This window comes from Hyperolius riggenbachi, chromosome 9 (assembly GCF_040937935.1).
Source record: "Hyperolius riggenbachi isolate aHypRig1 chromosome 9, aHypRig1.pri, whole genome shotgun sequence".
Taxonomy (NCBI): Eukaryota; Metazoa; Chordata; class Amphibia; order Anura; family Hyperoliidae; genus Hyperolius; species Hyperolius riggenbachi.
This window is the reverse complement of record NC_090654.1, coordinates 126,155,397-126,176,263: the sequence shown is the minus strand read 5'-3', so window position 1 is coordinate 126,176,263 and position 20,867 is coordinate 126,155,397. Positions and strand designations below refer to the sequence as shown.

General features: G+C 43.9%; 1 protein-coding gene across 4 annotated transcripts in view; it reads left to right on the top strand.

Moving 5' to 3' along the window:
- The window catches only part of LRRC71 (leucine rich repeat containing 71), a 68,011-nt gene that overhangs the window by 3,112 nt on the left and 44,032 nt on the right, over positions 1 to 20,867 (top strand). For 3 of the 4 annotated variants that reach the window (XM_068251699.1, XM_068251697.1, XM_068251698.1), the window contains exons 3-8: positions 213 to 248; positions 5,752 to 5,886; positions 13,696 to 13,830; positions 15,817 to 15,892; positions 17,517 to 17,591; positions 19,858 to 19,926. In XM_068251699.1, the coding sequence (XP_068107800.1) occupies positions 213 to 248; positions 5,752 to 5,886; positions 13,696 to 13,830; positions 15,817 to 15,892; positions 17,517 to 17,591; positions 19,858 to 19,926 (526 nt within the window). The remainder of the gene's footprint in view (positions 1 to 212; positions 249 to 5,751; positions 5,887 to 13,695; positions 13,831 to 15,816; positions 15,893 to 17,516; positions 17,592 to 19,857; positions 19,927 to 20,867) is intronic. The other variant, XM_068251700.1, reaches the window with a different exon arrangement.

Here is a 20,867-nt window from a genome sequence, read left to right as displayed (position 1 = left end):
TGTGGTTAAGGGAAGGCCCCTAGTGGACCCCTCTGGTCCATGGCCCCCAGTGCAGTCGCAACCTCTAACTCAAAGTAAAGCCAGTGTGGCCTGTATAGTGCTGGATCACAAAGGGGTGATTGCTTCTCTTTACAATAACTAGTGTGTAAGTACTAATCAGTAATAAAAATCATGCAACTTTTCTTGTTTTGTTTCCCTTTTGCTTCTTCAAGGACTAAGTCCCCAAGACAAAACAGCTCTGTCAGCTGGTAAGGAGTTTATAGTCTCATGCTGTATATAAGTACATACAGTATCTCACAAAAGTGAGTACACCTTTAACATTTTTATAACTATTTTATGGGACAACACTGAAGATAGAGTGATCTGCAAACTTGGCTCTCCAGCTTTTAAGGAACTACAAGTCCCACAATGCATTGCGGGAGTCTGACAGTCACAGTCATGATTTAGAAAGGCAAATGCATTGTGGGACTTGTAGTTCCTTAACAGCTGGAGAGTCAAGTTTGCATATCACTGTAGGAGATTGGCTTTGATGCTGACATAGGGGCTTAACCCACATGCCTTTTGGATATGTGGCACCAACATTCTCATTTATTTTGGGATGTTGTGTTAACTGCTGGCTATCTGTGCGTTTTGAGCCCAGGTGCCATTACATTTTGCTCTAAGTATTTGCTCAGCCTTGTGAACTTCTCATATTATGGGTATTAGGCTGATTGAGCGACTACCATTTCTTATGATGTGTTTTTCTGGTGGTCATCCTGAAGGTGTGTTTGACGTCATTATCATTATTATTATTATTTGTATTAATAAAGCGCAAACATATTGTGGAGCATGTTAACAAGAGGTGTCAGACAGAGAGGTAGTACATGGCTTTACAAAATAGAAAAAGCCTTAGTTAGTCCATAGATGTTGCGTTGGAACACTGCCATGCAGCCCAGTTTTTGATGGTAGGGGATCACGCTCTGCTTCATTATGTCACAGTACATGTTGGCATTCATGGTTTCCTCAATGAACTGTAGCTCCCCAGTGCTGGCAGCACTCATGAAGCCCCAAAATATGACACACCCACTACTATGCTAGACTGTAGGCAGGACACACTTGTCTTTGTATTCTTAACCTGATTGCCACCAACTGAAGCAAATAAGTTTATCTTGGTCTCATCAGACTTACAGTAATCCATGTCCTTGGCAGTGCCAAGACAAGGTTCCACCAACAGAGGCCCAAGACTGACTGATAGGACAGGCTGGTGGGCTGGACTGACTGACAGGACAGGCTGGACTGACTGACAGGACATGCTGGACTGACTGACAGGACAGGCTGGGAGACTGGACTGACAGGACAGGCTGGCGGGCTGGACTGACTGACAGGACAGGCTTGACTGACTGACAGGATAGACTGGACTGACTGACAGGACAGGCTGGTGGGATGGACTGACTGACAGGGCAGGCTGGCGGACTGGACTGACAGGACAGGCTGGCGGGCTGGACTGACTGACAGGACAGGCTGCCGGGCTGGGCTGACTGACAGGACAGACTGGCGGACTGGGCTGACTGAGAGGACAGACTGACGGGCTGGACTGGCTGACAGAACCAATACTGGGGCGTCCAGCAGGTGAATGTGCCAGGGTGTGCAGAGAGGTGGACGGAGAGGGAAATGTTGAGGAGGAGAGATTGACTGCCAGAAGGTGGTAAAAGAGAATGCCTATGGGAAAAAGATAACATGGCAAGGTATATACTGCCTCCTTTTTGGTCGTTGGCCTAGACTCTCTGAAACACACTGCTGGGCTGTGGGCTGGCTCTGTCCTCAGTGTGTCACTCTCTGGCTCTCTCCGAGACATCCTGGATTGTGTCTGTGTCTCTTCTATCCTCCTTTCTGTCTCTTCTCTCCCCTTACTCACTGCTCCCTGTGCTCTAGCTGAGACATGCTCCAGCACTTACAGACTGCCTTCTCTCTTGAATTTTCCCGATGGCCAGTGACGCACACTGTCAGACAGTGCCCAGGGGAGGAATCAGGAGGAGGGGTGACATTGCCTGTCTGTAACAAGATAGCATGTAAAGCTGAGCGGACGGGCGGCTGTTGTCCACACTCCACAATATTTTGTTTCAGAGGCCCTCCTGTATCCCGGAAGTATACCGCACAATGCGCACAGCGGTAGCAGGTGAAAACGGTGGCGGCGGGCAAACGACAGGGTGGGCATATAGCACTCATCCTGACCTGCACTCAGAGGCTGCAGCCTCCTCAGCCTCGGTGTCGGCCCAGCCCTGGTCTGATTATCTTCGGCAAACTGTTTGGGGGCTTATTGTGCATTATCTTTAGAAGAGGCTTCCTTCTGGGATAACAGCCATGCAGACCAATTTGATGCAGATTTCAGCAAATGATCTAAGCACGGACAGGCTAAGCCCCCAACCCCTTCAACCTCTGTAGTAATGCTGTCAGCAATCATAGGTCTATTTGCAGAAGACAACTTTTAGATATGATGCTGAGTAGGTGGGCCGAACATCTTTAGTAGACCATGGCAAGGCCTGCTCTGAGTGGACCCTGTCCTGTTGAGCCACTGTATGGTCTTGTCCATCAAGCTGCTGCTCAGTTTCAGGGTGTTGGCAATCTTCTTATAGCCTAGACCATCTTGGTTTAGAGTAACACTTCTTTGTTAAAGATTTTCAGTGAGTTCCATGCCATAAGGAGTTATGTTGAACTTCCAGTGACCAGTATGAGAGAGTGTGAGACCAATACCACCACATTTAACACATCGGCTCCTGATTCAGACCTGAGGCTGTGCAACAATAACGAGTAACATGACCACATGACCCCTTCACTTAGGGGTGTACTCAGTTTTGTTGGCAGCGGTTTAGACATTTATGGCTGTGTGTTAAGTTATTTTGATGGGAGAGTAAATTTGCACTGTTATACAAGCTGTACACTGATTACTTAACATTGCATCAAAGTGTCATATTTTCAGTGTTGCCCAATGGAAAGATATAATAAAATATTCACAAAAATGTGAGGGGTGTACTCACTTTTGTGAGATACTGTAACTCATGATACAAGTTTTGTGAATCATCCTCTTTGGGACTTTATTATACTGTTTATGATCTTATTAGAAAAGTGATGCTCTTATGTTCGTACAATTAAGGCCAGACAATGTTCTCCAGTACCAGAAGAAAATATTCCAAAGTGTTCCCCTACAGTATTTCCTGGTAGTCAAGTTCCCCTCCCCCCCCAGAGTATACCCTGGTGGTTTAGTTGTCCCCCCATAGTATTCCTTTGTAGTTTAGTGCCCCTCTCACCCCCACAATATTTCTTGGCAGTCAAGTAGTCTCCCCATCCCTATATAGCTTTTCCTGGAAGTCTGGTGGTCCCCCCATCCCCACACAGTATTCCCTGGTGGTCCAGTGTGCCCCATCCCCATATAGCTTTCCCTGGTAGTCTAGTGATGCCCCATTCCCAACAATATTGCCTGGTGATCTAGTGGTCCCCCCCCATGGTATTCCATGGTGGCCAAGTAGCCCCCCCATCCCCATACAGCTTTCTCTAGTATTCTAGTGATGCCCCATCCCCCATAATATCCCCTGGTGGTTCTAGTTATCCCCCATCCCCCTACAGTATTTCCTAGTGGTGGTCTGGTCCCCCTATAGCCTAGATTCTCAACGTGTGGTACGCGTACCCCAGGGGGTACTTCTGATGGTTCCAGGGGGTACTCAGGCTTGATATACTTAAAAAGGAACTCCAGTGAAAATAATGTAATAAAAAAGTGCTTAATTTTTACAATAATTATGTATAAATGATTTAGTCATTGTTTGCCCATTGTACATTTTTTTAAATCCCTGATTTACATTCTGACATTTATTACATGGTGACATTTTTACTGTTGGCAGGTGATGTAGCTGCTGCATGCTTTTTTGGCAGTTGGAAACAGCTGTAAACAGCTATTTCCCACAATGTAACAGGGTTCACAGACAGGAAACTGCCAGGAGTACCTTGGTCCTCAGAAGTTTCACGCACAGCAGCAGCACTGTGTGACTTATAAAAATGTGTTGGAAAAATTTCAGAACCAATTATCATGTATAAGAATTAAATATATATTTGTCAAGGGGTACTTGTGATGATTTTTACTATGCTAGGGGGTACTTGGTGAGTACAGGGCTTTAAAAGGGGTACATACCAATAAAATGTTGAGAAACACTGCCCTATAGTATTCCCCAGAGGTGGTCTAGTGGTCCCCAATACCCCACAGTATTATGTGGTGGTGGTCTAGTGGTCCTCCCATGGTATCCCAGGTGGAGGTCTCTCTCATGTCCTCCCACCATATGCAGAGTTGTGCACATCAGGCAGAATAAGATAGAGACTCTCTGCCTCCAGGCTTCAGCCACTAGATCTCCTGTCTGTCTTATGCAGCACCGCTTGCTCTCTACTTCCTGATTCACGGTCAGGAAATAGACTGAGTGTACTTATCCTGAGTCTGAGTTTTAGAAAATAACCCTCTGAGTAGGATTAAATGAAAAAGGCAGCAATTAGTTGAGATGAAGGTGAGAAGTTCTAAAGTGGTGGAGAGGACTGAGGACCGTCTCAGACACAAGCCTTGCTTATGCACTAGCACAGCTTTTTGGGCTACCAGAAATTACCTTTGATACTTTTGACTTTATATTCAGTCACGCTCTACTTTTTTTATGCAGAGGGCATTCTAGAAGATACCACCCATACCAGCTGGCCATCCCAGACATGCAAACTATTTTTTCCAAAGCTAGATAGAGCCAGATACCATGCTGATACCAACCTGCATGTCCTTTAATGCAGATTAAATGATATATCGAATCAATCCTCTTCTCCTCCATCACTGTGTGCCACACTGGGGCATCAGCAAGGGATAGACAAAAACTCCAAAGTGTCATTAATGCTGCAGAGAGGATTATCAAGACCCCCACTAGATTTCCCCATCAGGCTGCCACTACAGAGCCATCCCGACCCACACTTCCAGGCACAGGAATACCTTCTTTCTCCAAGCCATCCGTCTTCTAAACTCAGGCCCACCCCACAATCCAAATCCCCTTGTTTCTAACCTTGTTCCTTGCATCTCCTGCATCCCAATTCTGAAGCCTGTTTGGAAAACAATGTCTGAAAATGAGCATGATTGCTTTGACCTGTTAACAATGTCTGTAAACATGTAAGTTAGCCTATGTTTGACGAATTGCACTACTGCCGATGCCTGTGTGTACCAAAAGCAATTCTAGGTGTGGCACCTGTTGTACTTGCCCAATACATACAGTATGTTTCTGATTCTTCGGCATTCACCACTAGCGAGACATTGCCTTCAAGAAGTGCTTGAAAACTGGGTCTCGCTGTGAAAAGCCAGACAGATAGGAATCAGGCCTTTCAGCACCCCGCTGACTAGGAGCAGCTGCTGGCATTGGGGTTACTTTGTTTTCTGAAACCCAGAGTCCATCTTTCTAAGACTTAGCATTCTAGTGGTTTGCAAGACTTTCAAGGATTTTTAGCACTCTCTTCCAGTAATGAAGAGTATATGGACCTATCTGACTTTTATCACAGGGGGATATGGAATAGTAGTGCTTGTGAGAGCATCACCACGACAGGGTAGACAGATCTTAAAGGCTAATTTCCATTAGCTAATTACCATTCATTCCACCCACTGTTCTGGAGTGAAACACTGTTGTCTTACTCTTACTGAGTACCCTGTGTGAACATATGACCTGTAATTTATTCTATATATGTTTGTTTTGTGCTTATATATGATCACAGATGACTACCAGTGCACAGGGAACCTTGAGCAAGATTTCACCGAGCTCTGCAGCCGTCTGGGCTATACAGAATTCCCCAGAGTTGTGAACAGACCACGAATGCCCATCACACCAGCATCAGAGAAAACAGCATTTGGTGAGCTATGCATGGATGGCAGAGTAAATGGATTGGGTAGGCTGCACATGGGAGAGGGAAAATGTGACCATCTGGATATGGAAGGAGAACTGTTGCACACGAATGGAAGGTTGTTGCAAATGGAAAGTTCAAATGGAGGATGGAATGACAAATGAGTATCAAACTTTTTTACCTACTCTAACCAGATGACAAGCAGAGCCAATTCTAGACTTTTTACTGCCTGAGGCAAACTTGTGAGGATTTGCCCCCATGCCCCTATGTGGAATGATCGCATAGCACCCAAAATGTACTCTGCTTCATTTAATGTTCTCACATGACATGCTGCAGCTCAACACAATAGCACACTGACTGGCTGTGAGTCTGTGACAAACAAACTGCTCACCCTCAGCCACTCCATTCCTCCTCAGGAAGTTACACACAGTACAAAAATGCTGCCCCTGAAATCTCTGCGTCTGATGCAAATGTTTCACCTTGTTTCATGAGAGGACCGGCCCCGATGAAAAGACATAGAATTCCACTCCGAAAGTTTCCTCTTTTGGACCACTGCCCTTCTAAAAAAACACCTTTAACCCCTTGCTTCCAATGCAACCTGATATTACAAGGATGGCTGAGCCAGGCAGTATGGAGCTCTGCAGCTGAACGATACCAGCCAACTTGGTCCTTGGCAAGGGAGTGCTCTGCCCAGTGGCATGGCAGAGGTAACTACTCTCATGCCTCTAGTGATAGAACCACTGATGAGACAACATACCAAGGACACCCGACAAGACCTGCCATTTTGCTCTGACCCGGTCATCACAGTTGCCTGTGTGAAAATCACTCAGATCATTATGCTTGTGTTATTGATCCTACTTCCAGCACATTGGGTTCAAGAACTGATTGTTTACATAGTGCCAAATACATTGCATTCCTTTGATATGGGCCATTGTTAAGAGATAATCATTGTTATTCACATGTTCATCTGTACATAAGGTGTTACAATTTTAACCGTTTCGGGACCAGACAGTTCTGACCCCTTATGGACCTGAGCGATCCTTTCCCTATTGTGCCGTGTTTACAGTGATTAGCTCACAGTAATCACTGGGTCAGAAGCAAATTAAAATGGCTTCTGGCCAAGATGCGGAAGCTTGGCTGTCACTGAGACAGCAGAGCAAGCGGGTGCAGCGACGGAACAGTGGCAGGAATGGCGAGGACTGTGTGAGTATGCGTCGATGAATAGTTGGAATCTAAGTCCTGTCAGAGCCGCACAGCCACCAGCAGGTGTGGAAGCAGTTGAAGTGTGATTCTATTGTTGCATTTAACTTATACCATCCTTTAATGGCTGTACTCTGGTAACAAAAACTATATGCTGTTACATTTATAGAATTCATCAAGTTGGTGGTGATATTGAATTGATGACATCTCAAGCACTCTATCAATATGTACAGTAATTTCTTATATCTATTCTCAGCACAATGCCCAGGTTCTAAGTTCTATTTCTTTCAGTATTTCACTATAGGTACTTCCAATATGTGAAATTGTTTACTTGCACAAAGCCAAGGCATGTTCATTTGTTCATAATACAGAAATGTAGGTTGTTGTAGTTTTTAGACTAAAGCCTTGTTAAATGTATATTCTGCCAACTGTATATTTCCATCACCAGTCTTCACTATAGTCTCTGTGACGTGACTATTTCCTTGCTCAATTACGCTTGAATCGAGATAGGACTACTCAGGGTTAGACTAGGCAAGACACATAACATATCACGCATGTCTCCTGGCAGACTCAAAGCACTTCAGGGCTGCTGCCACTTAGGGTGCACTCCATGGGCAACCAGGATCATTAGGGAGCCTTGCCCAAATACTTCTTATTGTTTACATACTGGCTTAAACCAGGATTCGAACCCTGCTCAAAGGCTCAAACCCTAAATCAAAGGCTTTAGCCTTACCAGTATGCTATCCAGCTGACCCTTCTGTCCAGTTCCCATACCAGGTCTGCAGAAATTGGCATAGATACTGTTGAGTAAGTATTATAATTTCCCTGATCTTCAAAGTCTTCCTTACCTGCTGACATTGTGCTTTATTGTGGGTTCTGATCTAAAGCAATTTGTGCATCATAATGAGGATACTATAATATAGCAATACTATTATAGGGCCATTATAAATGAGGAACACTACAATAGAGATGGCTATATTGGAGGAGCATTGTAATTGGAAGAATCATAATTGGGGGTATATTCAAAAGCTCTAAAATGGGGTGCTATAATGAGGAGCATTTTAGTGGGGCATTAAAAGGGAAGCACATATTGAGAGGGGGGCATGTAGAGGGGGCCAGTACAATATGAGAGCTAGCACAATGGAAACGTTTAGTGATGTTTATAACTGCACCCAATTTTAAGACTGTGTCCCCTACAAAACAACAAACTACCCAATTATCTCCCTTGTTAACCTCTTCCTCCCCAATTTTTAAAACTTTAATTCTATAATTCTTGTTTATACATTACACTGAAGGAAACAAATGCAGTAAAAATATACCTTTATTTCATAATCAAACATTGTCATCATACATTGTACCAGCAACATGGTTAAGTATTATCACAAACAAGATAAATAGCCAAACACAATTTGTGTTTTTTTATCTATAGTAATAGTATTCTAAAACTATATATGGTTCAATGTATCAGTATTTTTATTTATTTTTTCTTCCCTTTAAAATGTATTTTCCTTTAAAATGTATAGAAAACAAAAATACATTTTTGAAAAATACTACTTGAAGAATCTCTGCTTTGTGCTGAAAAAACAATATACTGGTGTATATATATACAGTATATTATGGAGGTGTCATAAGTAATAAAAAAGAATTTCAGAATCAATAGGGACATAGCTGAGATGTCAGAATTGCTCCCGTTCATAAGGTGTTTTGGGAATAAGGGATTGTATTTTTCTTGATTTATATTTCAATCAAGGCATGTAGGCCCTGTAACTCTTAACATAAGGCATCTGGCTAGGAAAGGGTTAAGGTCGGGTGCAAAGTTAAAGAGGCGCTTAAATCTAGGATTGCAAAAAATTGATACCACGTTTTCAACAACAAATCCTTACATTTTGTGTAATAGTTCACCAGGGTCATCTGTATTGAGGTGAAACCCCTCCCACAGAGTGATGTTTCAGCCTAGGCTATGACAGTTTCCTGTCTGGTAACCTTCTTGCATTGTGGGAGGATGGAGGTGACATGTTGTTGTTAAGAAAGCAGTACCTCCTTCTGTGCATACAAAAAAAAAAATCTTTCAGCCTAACACATTGTTAGTGAACATTTTTATAGATAAGGGTATTTTGTACTGTTTAATTTGCTTTCATGCTGGCCAGAACTTAAGATGCTCACCTGCAGCCTGCAGGCTCACAAAAAGGTCTAATAACATGAACAGATTATTCAGTGAATATCAATCATTTGTTGATCTATCTTCTAATTTTTAACTTCTCACTTTTTTTTACCCCTACTACTACCTTTCAGTAAAGTTGCTCTTCAAGAATAGGACTGTTGAGCAAAAGGGTCATACTTATGGAAAGGTTAATGTCGGCAGGGTGAGGAATATTGGGATTAAGTTTAGGGAAAGACAGCGCATCAGGTTCTCCTAATTTACCTTGGCATCACCTCAGTAAACTGAGCACAAAAAAAGGGGGTAGTGAAACAATGTACAACAAATTTCTGCTACTGCTAAATACATTGCTAGGAAATTTCTCTGCACCAATATTGTCACAGCAGATTTGGCACAACAGCAAGGCCCACATCACACAGGCAGCTGCAGGCATGCAGTCACCACCTTGAAAGTAAAGTGTGGTGAGAGCACAGGCAATTTTGTCTCTAGTTTATAATATGTTGATCCAGTGACCAGATGTGAGCTTGCAGCTCCATCCCAATTTGAAAAAAAACAAAACTGCTGAATTGTCAGTACTCTTTGAGCAAGTTACATAGGCATGGCTAGCGCTCCCATTGAGGCAAGGGGGGCAATTAGCACAGGGCCCCCAAGGGCTGAGGGGCCCTCAAGCTCTGCTGAACCCCTTCCCCAGCTTTCTATCGTGCTTCAAGGATGTCATCCCCGGGGCCTCTGCAGTGTTGTACACAATATCAACTCACCTGTCCCGGCACCGCTCCGTCTGTGCTCCCGTCCTCCTCTCTCCTTGCTGGCTGCCTCTTCTAAGTGAGGCACATGCTGGGTAACTAACACATGTGCCTCACACATGCTGGGTAACTAAGTAGAGGCAGCCAGCATGGAATGAGGAGGATGGGAGTACCGACGGAGTGGCGCCAGGTGAGTTGATATTGTTCACAACACTGCAGGGGCCCCGGGGGACGACATCCTTTAGGCAGGGATGACAAGGGGTGGTACCCGGTTCGGGAGCCGGGGGGGGGGGGGGGGTGTCAGGAGCCCCAGTGTTGCTTCAACCAACCCTGTATATAGGCATAATGCCTAGAAGAGTAGGACTCACCGGACCAGGGAAAAGTCATAAGTGTTGGGGAACTTATGTGCTAATTGCAAACAAAATGCCTGTTTTTGTAGCAGAAGTGTGACAGTCACTGTTTTTACACAGAGTTCCTATTTTAGTGCAGATTTTAGTTTTTCAGCTTAGGGTATACTACGTTTATTTAGTTCCTGATTTTGAGAAAAAGTCAGCCTACAACCCATGTCTTACAGCCCCTGTTTTTTTGCAGTGACAAGTGTCATCTATAACATGGTGGAATGCAGAGGGTTAAAGGAGACTTGAGGTGAGGGGGGTATGGAGGCTGGCATATTTATTTCCTTTTAAACAATGCAAATTGTCTGGCTGTCCTGCTTATGCTTATCCTCTGCTTCTAATACTTTTAGCCATAGTCCCTGAACAAGTACGCAGATCAGGTGTTCTAACTAAAGTCTGACAAGATTAGCTGCATGCTTTTCTCTGGTGTGATTCAGACACTACTGCAGCCAAATAGGTCAGCAGAACTGCCAGTCAACTGGTATTGTTTAAAAGGAAACCAACATAACAGCCATATCCTTCTCATTTAGGTTCCCTTTAATTATACTTTAAGGCTGCTTTCACAGTGGGACGTTACAGGCGCACGTTAGAACAGCCTGTAACACAGCCCAACTCACAGAAATGAAAAATCAATGGGCTGTTCACAGTGCCCACGTTGCGTTACAGTGTTCAATGAAAGTGCAGCATGCTGTGCGTTATATGCGGCTTTAGCCGCGTTAGACTGTTTGCACATGCTCAGTGATGTGTATTGTCAGCAGCCACATGGCTAATTAATATTCACTGCACTGTGCGGAGGTCACTGGCGGGACCACGTGATGCAGAGTGTTCCGATCACATGGCTCCAGTCTTTTGCCGCATGCGCCGTTTTCGTCCAATAGTATGCGCATCACGGATGCATCAAGAGACGCATAACGCGGCTCTATATAACGTCCAACTTCAACGCTCACATGCGTTGCGTTAGGGCCACGTTATGTGCCCTTAACGTCGCATCTAACGCAACGTCTTAGTGGGAAAGAGCCCTAAATGTTGATTGGTTTGGTCACACCTGCTCATAACACCCGCTGTCCAGTATATAGTTGCTGAATGGTATGGGCACAGACTACTTTGTCTCTAGTTTGAACCATGCAGTCACAGCTGTCTGCTGCTCCTGTGCATTGGCTGGGTGATTCCTAGCATTGGGCAAGGGCAGTGGAGAGGTGTCTATCGCATGCAGAGCAGGATTAACCAAAGCAGGTGCCTGGGGCCCAGTGGGTGTCAGAGGGCCCAACTGCCACTTTCTCTATAAGTAGGAGACAAGGCTACTACTTTGCCTAGCGCAACAGTTCATCTTAATCCATCTCTGGTCACAGGGGTGCCTCTAGCCATTTTGACACTCCAGGAGAAAAAACCTGTGCCCCCCCCCCCCCCCCCATTAAAATAATAATAGTAATGCGGCAATGTTTCACCAGAAAATAATCGTAATGCAGCAATGTTTCACTAGAAAATAATCATAATGTGGGCAGCGTTTTGCCAGAACATAATGTGCACCTGTAAAAAAAAGCATTTACTCACCTGCAGAAGACTACTCTCCCAGCGCGCAGCTCCCCCGATCATCTTCACAACTCCCGCACTGACACAGAGCAGGGCTACGGGAAGATGGCGCCCGAAGCTCTGCATTGCAGACACAAATAGTCTCCAGTGCACGGCTTCTGACGCCATCTTCCCGGAGCCCTGCTCTGCTTGCCAGTAGACTCCCACAGGCTGAGGCGAGCTGCGGGCAGCAGGGAGTAAACTGGCACCCAAAATTAGGCAGGTGCATACATTTGGGCACCACAAAAAAGAAATGAAATCAATATTTAGTAGATCCTCCTTTTGCAGAAATTACAGCCTCTAAACGCTTCCTGTAGGTTCCAATGAGAGCCTGGATTCTGGTTGAAGGTTTTTTGGACCATTCCGCTTTACAAAACATCTCTAGTTCATTCAGGTTTGATGGCTTCTGAGCATGGACAGCTCTCTATGGGCTTGATTCACTAGAGCGTGCTAAGTGTTAGCACGCCAGTGAAAAGCCCTTTAGCACGTGCAAAGTGCCTTTGCACGAGCTAAAGTGCGTGCAAAAGTTTGCGCATGCAAAGTTTAGTGGTGTGCGCGAAATGTCCCACTGTCTGCGTGCAAAATAGCCTAATAAGCGTACTTTGCACGCGGACGGTGCGAAGTTTCGCGCGCACCGGTGTGACGTTTCACGCGCACTAAATGACGCACGATCAGTAACAGCTTTGCCTGTTCAAACTGCTTATCACACTAGTTTGCACGTGCAAAGCTTTTAGGCGTGCTAACTATGTTAGCACACTTTAGTGAATCAAGCCCTATAACTTACACCACAGATTTTTAATTATATTTAGGTCTGGGGACTGAGATGACTATTCTAGAAAGTTGTACTTGTTCCTCTGCATGAATGCCTCAGTGGATTTCCAACAGTGTTTAGGGACGTTTTATTGTTGAAAGATCAATTTTAAATTCATCAGTCCACAGCACCTTATTCCAAAATGAAGCTGACTTGTCCAAATGTGCTTTAACATATCTCAAGCGGCTCTGTTTGTACTGTGAGCGGAGAAAAGGCTTCCTCTGCATCACTCTCGCATACAGCATCTCCTTGTGTAAAGTGCGCCGAGTGGTTGAACGATACACAGTGACTCCATCTGCAGCAAGATGATGTAGGTCTTTGGTGCTGGTCTGTAGGTTGACTCTGACTGTTCTCACCATTCGTCGCTTCTGTTTATCCAAGATTTTTCTTGGTCTCCCACTTCGAGCCTTAACTTGAACTGAGCCTGTGGGTCTTCCATTTCCTCAGTATGTTCCTAACTGTGGAAACATCCCACTGTATTTTCACACCTTTTGGATGAAATGCATTTTAAGCCACCAGCAAGCTAGAAAATACTCAGAATAATGTTGGCATTAGTTTTATTTATCTACTATTTGGTACGTTTTTAATTGCAAAGTACTGAAAAGTTATTTTAAAAGATTAAAAAAGTAAAAGAAAGCGTAAATTAAATACGTTCCCAAAGTATTCCCCAGCTCAAGTAGCAACTGATATTCTGGGATAAGATTACAAACTGATCCCTAAAAGAAGAGCAGTCTTCCCCTCTCTCCCCGCAAAGTAAACTAGACAGGACTTGGTTTGATATACTCAATATTGCAGTGAGTGCCTTTTGCCTTTTGGGTGTGGATGTGCTTTCTTGTTAAAAATATAAGCTGTGTTTTGTAAAATGTGACCCTTCAACCTCAGAGGTCCTGCTTTGCAGGTTCTCTATGGTCAGATATTAATTCAGAATGTTATTCCTGGCAGATGACATGGACTGGGCATCAGACAAAGACAGCACGCTTGGCCACATCAAAGAGCGCTTCTCTTACTTCAAGCCAAGCATCCAAATCGAGGTGGACAATGAAGATGGGAAGTCTGTGCGGGAAATTTCAATCAGAGGTGATTTATACTGTGTACTCCTCATTCAGACTATGGTTGCTCAAAGATCAAATAGATAAACACAACAGCAAGCCCAAGTGCATTACGCACTCATAATACCTCTCAAGGCTGTTCTCCAGGATTATTTCGGGTAGTATAAAAGCACAATGCCAGCGATTTTACAGCAATTGCAATTTGTTTTATTTATTTACTGTATGTTCTTTGTGGTACAGTTAGTGCAAAGCGATTTCGCAGCATTCCTATACATTGAAGTGCAAAAGAATGCTGCAGGCTCTGTGATTTCTATTTGGCATAATTGCAATCACTCCTGTGGGCTCATCTTCATACACTTTCATTAGTTTAGCTCTTTTTAGAATTGTCAATGATTGTTTGCGATCCCAAAAGCACAGCTGAAGTCACTTCTGTGTGCCCAAGCCGCTTATATGTAACAAAGGTACCTGGTAAAAAGGACCCCGATATTGCCACTATTAGAATATCTGTAAAATTGCTGTCACTCTGGTTATAGCTGCTATTAGAATATTAGTAAAATTACCGATTTTCTACTGGTTATATCCGCTATTAGAATATCAGTAAAATTACTGATATTCTACTAGTGAATTCTGATAGCAAAATATCAGTAATCTTTATCAATATTTTACTGTGACCTGTACTAACCCTACTGTCATGCAGAACCCTCCCTCTATCGACACCTAAACCTAACCTCCCCCCCCCCCCCGGCACCTAACCTTAACTACACATGGTGTTGCCTAACCCAATCCTGTATGGTGGTGCCTAACCCTAAGCCCTCCCTGGTGATGCTTATCTTTACCCCCCCCCCTCCTCCTGGTGGTGCCTATCGTTAAACACCCCCCCCCCTCCCCATGGTGTTGCCTAACCTTGACTCCTTATGGGTGTGCCTCACCCTAAGCCCTCCCCGGTGGTGCCTAACCTTAACCTCCCCTCCCCCCCCCCTCATGGTGCCTAACCTTAACACACACACACACATCTTTTTCAGTTTAATTATAGAAACAGTTTCCTATAGCCACAATATAGTAGTACATATTTAATATTTAATGTAGTCGTTCAAATTCAGTGTAGAAGATGCCACAAATATAAACGTTAATATACTAGTTCACATTATTACCTTTTCAGTCTCATTATAAATACATTTTCTTGGAGCTGCAATGTAGTAGTTCATATTCCTATTCCATAGTTACGGATAGCGATTGTTTTGCCGCAAATAGAAAAAAGGCAAAGTGCAGCTACAAACAGCGGACTACTGACATAACTGCTATTTGTTGGGAGTTAGCCACTAATCAAAGCAACAGATTTACCCAGGCCTTACTATGGGACACTATCCAGTACAATAAGTCCCAAAATATTTGCCAGAAAGATTAAGCAAAAGCAAAGGAGACAGGGCTAGTTCACACTGGGCGCTTTTTCAGCGCTTCGATCAGCAAAGCGCTGCTACTAATGTATCCCTATGGATACATTCACACTGCGGCTTTTGTGCTTTCGATCAATCGCAAATGTGCTGCGTGCAGCGTCTCTGGGGCGATTGCGATGTGATTCTCATTCTATTCATTGGATTCACAAGCGCAAATCACGCCGAAATCGTGAGATTTTGCCACCGAAGTGCGATCGCAGACCCAAACACGATCGCTGGGAAGCGGCGGCCAAGCGTGAATCAGCCCACAGGGATAGTTATAACACTGTACACTGAACACTGTAATCAGTTTTTGGGACTAATGCTTATGTGGTTTTCTGCAGTAAAACCCCCTGTACAGTTCAGTTAGTGCACCAAATCTCTTCTTTCAAATAACATTCCCTTCTGCCAAAAATAAGTATTTTGATAAATAATGCTGTAAGTATATTTATTACTAGGGAAAGGAAGTGAATGTGGACATGTCAGGACAGTCAGTAAGAGGCATGGGAAAATGTATGTTTTGTGAAGTTAGTTGGCATCTTCTGACGTCATTCCATTGGTTTTTATAATTCTGATTATAGGATGGAAGATTGATGATAAAATGATGGGAATCTTCTCTAAATGTTTGCCCGCTCTCATAAGTCTCCATAAAATCAGGTGAGTTGGTCTCTTGTGTGTGCCTTTTATAATTATTATTATTATTATTGCTTTCACTATCAAAGTTTAATGAAAAACATAAAAGCGTTTACAGGACATTGTTATTATTTTTTATCCCTATGTCAAAAGACCATAAATAGGTCCTGCAAGAACTTGGACACTCAGTAGAATAAGGAATGATTAAATCTACAGCATGTTCTCAAATAGGAACTTTACTGAAAATATTAAAAATGACAAATTAAATTAAAATTGATAAATTATTTAGTCAGTGTTTGCCCATTGTAAAATGTTTCCCCACCCAGATTTATAGTCTGTAATTCATCACGGACGATGACATTTTTACTGCTTGCATCTTTCCTTGGGATGTTGGGATATTTTCCTATCTAAATTTAAATTAACATAGGCCAACAGTTGGGTGTTTCCCTTCTAATGGAGGTGGTAAAATTGGTTAGTGATTGGCCAATTATAATTGAAAATGTGTACAAGGCTTAAAGAGACTCTGAAGCGAGAATAAATTTCGCTTCAGAGCTCATAGTTAGCAGGGGCATGTGTGCCCCTGCTAAAACGCCGCTATCCTGCGGCTAAACGGGGGTCCCTTACCCCCCGAAATCCCCTCCGTGCAGCCGGGGATCTCTTCCTGATTGAGGCAGGGCTAACCGCCGCAGCCCTGCTCCACGCGCGTCTGTCAGCGCGTATCTCCGCCTCTCCCCCGCCCCTCTCAGTCTTCCTTCACTGAGAGGGGCGGGGGAGAGGCGGCGATGCGCCGCTGATAGTCGCGCTGAGAGGCAGGGCTGCAGCCGTTAGCCCTTCCTCTAGGAGCAACAAAATCTACGACCAATTTGGTCGTTGATTTTGCGGGGGGGGGTTTGCGGACAGGGTTGGGGGTGAAGGGGCCCCCGTTTAGCCGCGGGATAGCAGCGTTTTAGCAGGGGCACACATGCCCCTGCTAACTATGAGCTCAGAAGCGAGATTTATTCTCGCTTCAGTGTCTCTTTAAGTTTTCTCCCAGTAGATAATATTTAATCTTCTGTTTAAAATAACTTTTGCAAAAGTAACAAAAAGCAGGTGAAAAAGTACTTACAAAATTATGCTGAGTGTTTTTTTGCTTGCTAGTGGCTTATTTATATTGTCAAACTATCACCTGAGAGAAAAATCTTAGGAGAGAAAATTAAATTATTATTATTTAGTATTTGTATAGCGCCAACATCTTCCGCAGCGCTGCACAGAGTATATTGCCTAGTCACTCTAACTGTCCCTTTGAGAGGGTAAAAATATAATCCCTAACATAGTCATATGTCTATGTATGTATCATGTAGTGCATGTATCGTAGTCTAGGGCCAATTTGGGGGGAAGCCAATTAACTTATCTGTATGTTTTCGGGATGGATCAGGTCCAATATCTGTTGAACCTCATATTACATGGAGGCGGTTAATTTGGTCATTGATTGGTCAATCATAATTGAAAGTGTGTACCAGGCTTCCTGATTGAGCAAGGTCCATTCTTGTGACATGTTTTACTGACTGTTCATCTCTTGTTGGCATTGTACACTCTTCACTGATTAATTTATAATGCACCAACATAGGACGCAGCTCTGTACAATAAAGTATAATATTACTTATTTCAGCCTGTGGAACACCGGCCTCACAGATGCCACATTTTTATCATTGCTCACCATACTGCAACACTGTCCAAACATCAGGTAAGCAGAAACACTGTCCTAACACCAGGTAAGCAGACAAATCTGGCATTGCTCCTGAACCACAGAACCTTATTTATCAGTGTCTAAGAGTAGGTTCACACTTGTTTAAAAAACATATCCGTGGCTCCGTTTTGGGGCCTGGACCAAAACCGGAGCCACGGATACTAATATTAAAAATAGCAGCAGTCTTGACTCACTTTCAAAACGGATCCGTGTGCGCTCCGGGGTATCTGTTTTGAAAAACTGAACGGACGGTCCGGATTTGCAGGATTTTCACGGACCTCGGATACACAGCGGGGTAGTGAAAATCAATGCAAAAACGGAACTCTCTCTACACAGCCATCTTTGGACACAGAAACTGATCCGTTTTCTGTGTCCCAGTCCTGTCTGTGGGTGGGGGGCGTCATGCTAGAGGGGGTGGCAGCCAGGATGGGGGGGGGGAGGCAGCGAGGGTGGGGAGAGGGGTTGTCCCTGCTCACCTGGGTCCCCCGTTCCCGCTCCCCCCTCCAGCTATTTGCGCAAATGTTGTTAAAGGGGTTCTTCCGCGAAATAGAAAAAAAATAAAAAGTGGTTTATTTATAAACTATTAAAAATCCTCTTCAAATAGTGCGAAAAGTGTTTTTAAAAAATGAATAGTTTCATCAAAGTAACACGTAATGTAATCAGTGACAGATGTCGGCCAGGGAGGCTAATCCATTTGTTAGGGGTTTTTTTTTTGTACTATAATATCACAAACATAACTGCTGCGTACCTAGTTGACAGTTCTGTAGTCCGTTGCTGTCAGGAATGGCTCTTACAATTAGAATAACGGCTGTTATCTCCCGGAGCTCTGCGCAGTTATTTATTTTAGTTTCAGGGAGGGAGAGAGAGGACCCCGGAGCAATGAATCAGGCAGAGGGAGATCAGCTGATCAGTGAGAACGTAATTTGTTGACGTCATTGCCCGGCAACCAGACTACGGCGTGTATGCAGAATCCTCTTTATCTCCTGAAAGCGAGTGATCTCTTTGTCGCTGCAAGATTTATGGGTTTGTGTTTTCTTATTAACTTTTAGCTGCCTGGAGAACTCAACACAAACCAATAAATCTTGCAGCGACAAAGAGATCACTCGCTAGAGGATTCTGCATAGACACCCTACGTTCTCACTGATCAGCTGATCTCCCTCTGCCTGATTCATTGCTCCGGGGTCCTCTCTCTCCCTCCGTGAAACTAAAATAAATAACTGCGCAGAGCTCCGGGAGATAACAGCCGTTATTCTAATTGTAAGAGCCATTCCTGACAGCAATGGACTACAGAACTGTCAACTAGGTACGCAGCAGTTATGTTTGTGATATTATAGTACAAAAAAAAACACCCCTAACAAATGGATTAGCCTCCCTGGCGTCATCCGTCACTGATTACATTAGGTGTTACTTTGATGAAACTATTCATTTTTAAAAAACACTTTTCGCACTATTTGAAGAGGATTTTTAATAGTTTATAAATAAACCACTTTTTATTTTTTTCCTATTTCGCGGAAGAACCCCTTTAATGTAATTTATGCAGTGAGAATGGAAGCTTACCTTTCTTCCTTCCTCCGCTTGCCGTGTGACTTTCTGCAATGCCGCCCTCCGAAGTATAGAGGGCGGCAATGCAGGAAGTCAAGCGGCAAGCGGTGGATCGCAAGGAAGGAAGGTAAGGTTCCACCGCTCGCTTCATACATTACAATAACAACATTTGCGCAAATAGCTGGAGGGGAGTGGGTACGGGGGACCCAGGTGAAGGAGGGGGGACGACCCCTCACCGCCACCCGCTGCCCCCCCCCCCCCCCCTTCTGGCTGCTTCCCCCTCCAGTTTGGTGCCAAAACACAGTGGACAAGTGTGGACCTAGCTTTAGGCCCGATGCACATTGGAGTACAAAACGGTCCATGTAGCAGAGCCGACCTTACTTTAGGTGAACAGATCCTGTGTTAATCAATAGGATTTGTTTATATTGCTCCATTCAAACAGATCCATTCGGGCCGTTCTGCTGAATGGACAATGTACTTATTGCACCAAACCTAGAAACACAAATAAAAATAACTGGTTGCTCAGCTACCTAGATATAACAGCACAGTAGGCTTGATTTAAAAGTAGTAATGAACATTATAAAGCAGTTGATAATAGCAGAATATATTAATTTTGTATATGTTTATAGGAAAGCAAACACAATTTTTCCTTTGTCTGTTGTACTTTATCTATCAAATGAACATATACCAGTTTTGCTGATGTTTTTTTTTGTTTGAACAGGGTCTTTGCTCTTGAGGGAAACCCACTGCCTGAACAGTCTTATTACAAGCTGCTCTCGGATGATTTTGTGTAAGTAATCAATTTTATTAAAGCTTATTGAGTCATCCAGCACTCAAAGTTTAGATGATATAGCTTCACCTTAATACTCCTAAAGCACACCAGACCTGAGGCAAGACTACCTGAGATAAGCACAGAGGTATGATCATGCTGGTTCCACATACCTCGTTTCATTTTTCGCTTCTCTCCTTGTTCCCCCCGCTCTCTGTAATCACTCCTTGAAAAATTATATTTTAGGCTAAAGTTACATTCTCAGAAAGGAAGAGGCAGGCTTGCCCTAAGTTCTCTCTTATCACCCTCCCATTCCTACCTCTTCCCTCCCCAATTAGGAGTGAAGGGAGGAACTGAAAAGGTGATTGGAGGCAAAATAACTACAAACCTGTCTATTCAGGCTCATTCACACTAGAGGGTCAATTCACAAACGCGTGACAACTGCTATCACAGCAGTTATTATGCGCTTTGCCGCTCGCAGTGCTTATCATGCGAACATCGTTAGTTCACGTGATAAGCGAAGGTTATCGTGCGATCACGTGCGCGTTTCAGGTGAAAAATGCAAGTGATTGCACGATAACCTTCGCTTATCACGTGAACTAGCGCTGTGATAAGCACTGCGAGTGGCAGAGTGCATGATAACTACTGTGATAGCAGTTATCACGCGATTGTGAATCGACCCCTATGAGCGTTTGCTAATTTTTTTTAAGCGCTGGTGATTTTGCAAATCACCCTAAAGTGTCTCTGTAATGCTTTCCAATGACAGTGTTCACATGTAAGCATTTGGATTTTCTTGAAATTGCAAACACGCTACATGTACCATTTCCTGAGAGCTTTGGCTCAATGGAAGGTACAGGGAAATTGCAAAGCGATTGAAAAATCGCTTTGTATAGCGATTTCCCGAGCGAGGAGAGGAGCGGACAACGCACAGAGGTATGTGGATTCAGCATGAACATACAGTA